General features: G+C 56.5%; 1 protein-coding gene across 2 annotated transcripts in view; it reads left to right on the forward strand.

Moving 5' to 3' along the window:
* Window positions 1–6,413, forward strand: part of NTNG2 (netrin G2) — a 37,087-nt gene extending 30,674 nt beyond the window's left edge. Inside the window, exons 7-12 of one of the 2 annotated variants that reach the window (XM_062591092.1) lie at window positions 2,094–2,168; window positions 3,111–3,176; window positions 3,397–3,471; window positions 4,955–5,122; window positions 5,482–5,616; window positions 5,983–6,413. In XM_062591092.1, the coding sequence (XP_062447076.1) occupies window positions 2,094–2,168; window positions 3,111–3,176; window positions 3,397–3,471; window positions 4,955–5,122; window positions 5,482–5,616; window positions 5,983–6,206 (743 nt within the window). In that variant the 3' untranslated portion in view covers window positions 6,207–6,413. The remainder of the gene's footprint in view (window positions 1–2,093; window positions 2,169–3,110; window positions 3,177–3,396; window positions 3,472–4,954; window positions 5,123–5,481; window positions 5,617–5,982) is intronic. The other variant, XM_062591091.1, reaches the window with a different exon arrangement.
* Window positions 6,414–7,535: the final 1,122 nt, after the last annotated feature.

Genomic DNA, 7,535 nt, shown 5'->3' on the forward strand with positions numbered 1-7,535 from the left:
GTTACCGTAAGGAGGCTGAATTAAGCGTTACTTTCACTTGCCTTCTGCACTTCTGTTATTTCTAAACCTTCCTTGAAGCTTGTCAAATTCTTTCTTACCATTTGTGACATTTTCCCCACGCCTAAAATAAGCAAAAGAAGCTTTTATTTCTGCTTCCATTCCCACCCCCCCAGTTTGTAACCCAGCAGTTTCAGTCCAGCTCTGGAGAGGGAAAAAAAAAAAAAAAAAGGCAAACCAAACGGAGCCCTGCTTGATGGTGAAGAGCCCCGGCAGAGAGAGCTCACCAGCAGCCTGGCTTTGTGTAGGTCCCGTGTAGCCGGTAGCCGTGTTCGTGCCTTGCTGCCTCACCAGCGCTGCAGCCCACAGTTTTTCTCTCCCAGAAGGGCTGTAGCACTTGTGTAAACAAGATGACTTTTCCAAGGTTCTTCCCACCCTACTCCAGCGCCGTTTCAAAACATCGCCTGCCCCGGTGCTTTTTTGCTGTAAAGCGTGACTTCTCGGTGTGCTTTATTCTACTTCCCTAGAAACCCACCAAGACCGAGGAGTTTCATCAGTGTTGATAAAAGCCCCAGAGATAAGAGCTGCCCAGCGTTTAAGACATATATATATATATATATATATACATACATATGTATATAAAAAATAGGTCTGGAGGTGAGACATGTCTCTCCCGTTCCTGAAATGTAAAACTGGCCATTAATGTCACCGAGATACAAGGGAAAGGTTCTCAGGATAATGAGCATTAATAATTTCCCTGGCTCTGTAAATGCGATTGAGTGGAGGTGTATGTGAATGACTAAAAAGCAAAATGCCTCCAGGGCTGGTTTTTATTGTGACTCTAATTAAACCCTTGCCAATTTGCACAAGGCTTTTTTTATATTCTCTTTAACACCGTATTAATATCAATTGGCTTCCACTTTCCAGCTGAAAAGGACAATGTCTATCACCTTCTCTTAGAGCTTGTCATTAAAAAAAATTTTTTTTTCCTTTTTTATTCTGCATTGTTTATTGTCCCCTTGCTGAGGCTGGGAAATCACATTTCTCTCCTTCTCGGGTTTGTCCTTTGAAACTTGGCAAGGATCGACGGATTTTTTTTTTCCCTCCTCCTCCTTATGTTACCCAACTGGAGCTTGAAATTAATAATATGGCTTTTAAAATTTTATCCCTTGATTTGTTTTCTAGCAAACCTGAAGATTGTTACCAATACTGAGGCGACAGGGAGGGGTATGGAGCCAGTAGGGGGGGAGGAAAAAAAAAAAAAAAAGAAAAATCAAGCAGGCGATCTACAGATTTCCTGCTGTTTTAATTTCTCCGCAGCGGCTTGCAAATTCTTTAGCTGGTGTTTCTGAGGGAACGGCAGGGCCTGAGCAGGGCCAGAACTTTGCATTAGACATCAGGACTTCCTGCCTCCATCATAAAATACCTGGGTTTGGGTTTTTTGGGTTTTTTCCGCCCCCTCTCAGTTCAGTTACTCAAAAGCAAAGCCCCCCAAAGCGGAGGGGGCCGCTCAGCCCCCCGGGGACCCCCCTGCCTCCCGCCCGGGAGGAGCTCGGGCCGTGCCGGCGCCCTGCGTCCGGCGAGGCGGGATTAGCCTGCGGCCAGCTCCGGCCGTAGGCGTTCGCATCCCTTTCCGTGCGGACCGTATCGACCGCTAAAGCTGGCCCAGGGCGCGAGGCGGCGCCCGGAGCCGCTCGGCGCGGGGCAGACCACGCCGGGACGTAGAACGCGCTGCTTGGAGCCGTCGGTCGCGGTTTTGGGGCTGTCTCTAGCCTCGGAGAGAGGCAAAATCCCATTCGAGACGGTGACGGCAGAGCGGCCTCCACCGCCGGGTGAAGCTCACAGGCTGCTGCCCGGCGCCTCCTCCCTGGTCCCTTAGGAATAACTCCATCTCTTCCTGCTTGAAGAGTCCCTTTCCAGGAGACTTTGTCTCTCCTTTCTTCTCCCGCGTGTCATCGATTAGATTAGATCCGGCTCCCCCGACCCACCCTAGATACCTGGCTAGAGCTTCCTGGGCTTCTTTGCCACCTTTCTAAACAAACAAATAGCAGATCTGTATTAAAGCTGATGTTCTCTTTAACTGACACCGCTTCAAGCTGTTGAGCGCCCACCGAGCACCGCAGCGCTCAGACCCCGGCCGAAGCCACCAAAGCCTCCGGAGAGCATCCGAGGTAAGGACGTGCCCCGGGCTTGGGGCCTGTAGCAAGGCAAGCAAAGATGGAGCAGGTCGGGCTTCTCTCCCCGTGACAGCAGGGGGGATAACAGCCCTCCTCGGGACAAGCCAGCGCCCTACGAGCTGCTGTCCTGCTCCGAGGGTCCATCTCAGGTCAGCCCGCACCGCGGCGCTCGTTTGGAGCGAGCTTTCTGGGTGACAGCTGCAGGCAGGTCGGACTGAGCCAGGGAAGCAGGAGACAGAGTCTCCCCCTCCACCACCGACCGCCGGGACACCTCCCTCTTCCCCACCCAATACGGGAGGACACATCTGGCTTCGCTGGAGGATCCAACTCAAAAAGGTTGAGTCCGCTCCTGAAGCAGATTTCAACTTCTGAGCTTTTTCCCCCCACCCCCAACCACAGTAAAGTTGCCAACGTTTAAACAAGCTTCGTTCCTCCCAGATTACCCTGGTTAAAGGGGAGGAGCTGCCCCAGAGCCTTTCAGCTGTTGCCAACCACACACAAAAACTGTCACCCCGTCCTGCTGATTGCACCGTTTGCCCCCCAAGAGGAAAGCTAAAAGCGATGCCGGACGCCAGGAAGGCGCCACGGTTTAGGCTGCTGCCCTTTATCGGTGCAGCGACGGCGAGCATTTAGCAGCGTCTCCCCTGCGCAACCTCCCACCACCACCACCACCACCCCTGCTGGGGCTGGAGACCCCCCCCCAAAGCCTTCCCAGCGCTGAAACCCTCGACGTCGCAGCCCGTAGCGGATCCCCACGGCAATCCGCGCTGCCCCAGAGGGTGCTCGGTGGCCAGAGCGCCCCGAGGAAGCCCCCCCCCCCCCCACCCCACCCCGCTCGCTCGGGGACGCGCCCGCTCGCCCCCGGGAATTAGCCGGCCGGTGCCAGCGGCTCGCTCCCCGCCGCGGCCCTCGCCTAGGTGTTACTGTCTCGCGCAGCGGCGCCGAGGAGCAAAGCCGGGCGGACAGCACACTCTGCAGGCAAGAGGCACGGCAAGAAGGCAGGTAGGTGCCCGCCGAGGGCCGCCCCCCGTACTAGCGCCGTAGCTCTTAGCCGTCTCCCAGGCGCTTTTTAGATGCTAGCTGGTGTGACGTGCGTCGAATAGGGGCCGCGGCCGATAGAGCCAGCAGCTCCGGCTGCGGGAGCAGCAGCCGCTTGCTGGAGCGTAGCACACCGAGCCGTGCTAAAGCGCCACGAAAAAGCATGTCTCTGATTTTTCTCAAGCGTCCTCAAAGATCTCAAAACTCATCCGGCTCAAACCAGACTCTGGCCCCATGGCACCTGTTGAGGCGTATGAAGGTAAGAGGAGGGAGCTCAGTGCTGACAGCTCCAGGGCTCCTACCCTCACCAGCGCAACGTGATTCAGCAGTTTCAGATGTGGAAAAGATGGGGAGGGTTTGTCTGTGCAAGTCCTGGATGAGCTGCAGGCGAGAGCAAACGCCTTGGGTGAAGTAAAGCTTGTGGACTGCAGCAGCCAGAAGCTCTTGAGCTGAGCTCCTTGGGCTCTTGGTCAAACAGGGGGGAGTCATTTCACGGAGGGTCAGGATTGCAGCCAACTCTCAGTTCCTCCTCAGGCAGCTGCGAACCGTGGGGAAACCTCTGCCCCGCTCCACCTTCCCTGGTCTTCATCTCATTGACACTAATCCCCTGCTCCATACCTACATGCATGTCAGCCCAAATCCCTGCCTCCCATCTCCCTACCATCCATGCATGTTTAACGCTTGAGTCACAACCCCAGCTCTGAGCCTCCCTCCTCCAAACACGAGGAAGCTCAGAGCTGACTAGGGCGCTCTCTGCTCCAGCCGTCCTCTGTGCTGGGACGCATCCTGGCCAGGACCGCAGTACCATGGCACACCTGGGGGTACCTCCTCGCCTCCTGTGTTATCCTTGCAAATTCCCAGGCAAATCCATCACCCAGAGCCATAACACTGCCAGTATGGTGAGACCTTTGCCACCTTCACTCATGATGTCTAACAAAACGCAGGCACAAGAAGCAACTAATCAAGATGCCTCTGGTTGGAAATTAAACCTAGGCGGTCGTCTTCCTACCTGCAGCCACAGCAGAGCGATACGGTGGTCCAAAATGGCCTCATACACTGGGGCAGCCCTTGGTGATCTTCCCTGCCCCAGCAGCTGCTGCGGGGCTCCGGGCTGCTCCACTTCCCACGTCCCTGTCCAAGGACTGCCACACAAGATGCTCCTCCTCCATACACTCATTTTAAGCCTTAAAGCTCAACCAAAGCATTTAACCCAAGAGGCACAGCACACGCATCCAGCTTGGGAGGTCTCAGGGAGCATGGCCTGGCCAAGGGAGCAGGGGGAAGGCAGCAGCCCCGGCCATGCCGAGAAGGGACATGGGTGGCACAGGCCAGCAGAGATTTACCTGGGCAGGTGGCAGCTCCTGCTCTGTCTCAGCCTTGCTCAGGGCCTCCCTGTGGCCAGCAAGTGCTGCCACATCCTCTGCCGGTCCCAGCCCACCAGCTGAGCCCCATGAGTGGGTCCAAGCCCTACACCAGCTGGGGGCACCATGTCCAGCCCAGCAAGACCCCCACACCTCCACCTCCAGGCACCAAGCTGGAGTCTCCTCCTCAACCAGATGGCTCTTTAATTAGCACCTAACTCCCCTCTGATGGTCACTCTCTACATAGGGCTTTCCTTAAAGCAGCTAAGTCCCGGGACCTCACCACCCAAGGAACCTACTGCCCTGACCTGCTCACAGCCCTCTCGTGCAGGCAGCCCCAGCGCAGCCTCCCCAGCTCCCTCTTCCTCCTCCTCCCCACAGACTGCGAGTGCTACGGCCACTCCAACCGCTGCAGCTACATTGACTTCCTGAACGTGGTGACCTGCGTGAGCTGCAAGCACAACACCCGGGGCCAGCACTGCCAGCACTGCCGCCTGGGCTTCTACCGCAACAGCTCGGCCGAGCTGGACGACGAGAACGTCTGCATAGGTGAGCACACCATGGTGGCGTGGGGTGGCCTCGGCCAGGCTGGCTCGTGAGACCTTGCTGTGCAAGGTGGGCTTCAGCTCAGGCCCCCCCTTGAGGGACACGTGTCTGTGCGAGGCTGCTGCAGCCCTTCGAGGCATCTCTGCCCTGAAAGCCCACGTACACCCTCACCAGCACGCATCAAAAATGTTCTGCTCTACTGGGAGCAGCTCAGAGCCCTCCCGGGGCTCACTCACAGCTCTGGCAACGCCTTGGCCCTTGGCCCGGTGTTCCCCGTGTCACCCCAGCACCAGCATCGAGGTGGCAGCAGGTCCCATAGGCCCCCATGGGTGGGGGGGACTAACGGCCCCATCTCTGGGCAGAGTGTAACTGCAACCAGATCGGCTCCGTGCACGACCGCTGCAACGAGACCGGCTACTGTGAATGCAAGGAAGGCGCCACGGGGCCCAAGTGCGACGACTGCCTGCCCAACTACTACTGGAGACAGGGCTGTTTCCGTGAGTACCCGGCACACAGCACCCACCCACCCAGGCCAGAAGGACACCAGAAGGGTTGGGAACAGTCCTCCCTTGGGGACAGAAAGCGAGGGGTGAGATGGGCTCAAACACAAGGAGATCTTCAGCACCTCCAGCTCAGCTGCCCCATGTCCTGCAGGGTCTGGCTTGAGAGCAGCTCCACACCTCCAGCCCTTCCTCGCAGAGCTCCAATCGTGATAGTTTTGCCCCCAAAGCTTGCAGTTTCCCCCACCCCATCTGCTCCTTTGGCCTTGGAGGTTAAATTATCCAACGCCAGTAGGTCGGATAATTTAACCTTGAGGGGCGGCCGAGGGGCTAACGCCCGCGTCCTTCCCTCCTGCCTCGCAGCCAACGTCTGCGACGACGAGCTCCTGCTCTGCCAGAACGGCGGCACCTGCTACAGGAACCAGCGGTGCCTCTGCCCCGTGGGCTTCAAGGGGGTCCTGTGCCAGCAGTCCCGGTGCGACACCGATGGAAAGGACTGCGACGCCGCCTCCGGCGCCCGCGCCAGCCTCGGCACCGTCCTCCTCGGTGCGCTGGCCCTCCAGCTGCGAGGCTGCGTGGACCTCTGAAGCCCGCGCGGGAGGCAGCACGGTCCAGGCACATCACCGGAGGACGCGGGGGGACTAAGGAAACCGACGGCTCTCCCCGCCGTCTCCGCAGCCTTCCTTCCCGCTAGGACTTGCACAACGTCTTTCGGCCCGCTTGCCAAGCAGAGAGGTACGCAGAAAACCAGGGGCTGACCGCTGGCCACGAAACCGCCGCGGCCCCGGCCGGAGCGGGCTGCAGCGCGGAGCCGGCCGCCGAGCGGCAACGGGGACCGCGCCGGCCTCCGCGCCGCGGGGACACGCTCGCCCTCCCGGCACGCAGCCGCTCTCCTCCCCTGCTCTGCACGGGGCGACCTGCAGCCTGGGCCACAAGGACCCTGGCAAAACAGTGCTGCAGTCCGAGGGATATTATTTTTTATTATTATTTATTTTGGTATAGTCTTTTTTTTGTTGTTGTTTTTTTTTCTCCCTTCTTAGTGTCCTGTTTTGTAAGAACCTGTCATAACTCCAGAGCCCCGTAACAGGTAGGGGAAGGGGAGGGAGGAAAGGGAGGACTCTGGTCCATCCTTGCTGCATTGTCCCATGTCCCACTGCTGGCCCGGCCCAGCCCTACACCCACTGTTGCCTACAACTCTAGTTGCTGCAATGATTTTGTGTTTTCATGGCTGGGTTTTCATCTCTTGCACTCGTGGAGAGCACAGGGGCCATTAGGCACATGGTATGCGAGGAGTGCAGTGTCTTATCCACACCTTCATATAGTGTACGGTTCAAATACCTCTTTTAGTAGAGACATTTTTATTTGGACTAAATGTTATAGACGAACCACCATTTAAAGGGACATTTTGCCACGAGCATTTGATTATGCTGTAACCTCCTACAGTAAAGCAACTATTAATTGCTGCTCACCACGTTTTCCTTTTTGTGTGCACAGTTAATTACAGGTAAAGACTTATTTTTTGATTCATCATGTCCTCTTGTGTTTTCTGAGTCACTACCAAGGTGCACTACACGGTGAGGGAGAAGGGCGGGGGAAGAGAGGCTGTTTTATCAGTGAGAAGTGTTAATTATTCCTCCTAATCACTTTGCTGAACCTAGGTTAGACTGACTGTAGACAATTAACAAAGCCTGGATTATATATTAAGCCTTGATCTCATCTTGAAATGCCGTTTCCAAAAGAGGCTGCTGTAGGAGAAGGCTGGGTAGTCCAGGATGCTTCTCCAGGGGGACCTCAGTTGTCCAAACCCCTTGTACCCCACAGAGCTGGTGTCATGCTGAACCTTCACAGAAGTTGTCTATTTTGAATAGCTTTAGGCAGCCACAGTCTGGGACTTCAATAAAGAAGGTGTAGGGACC

This window comes from Rhea pennata, chromosome 18, assembly GCF_028389875.1.
Source record: "Rhea pennata isolate bPtePen1 chromosome 18, bPtePen1.pri, whole genome shotgun sequence".
In the NCBI taxonomy this organism is placed as follows: Eukaryota; Metazoa; Chordata; class Aves; order Rheiformes; family Rheidae; genus Rhea; species Rhea pennata.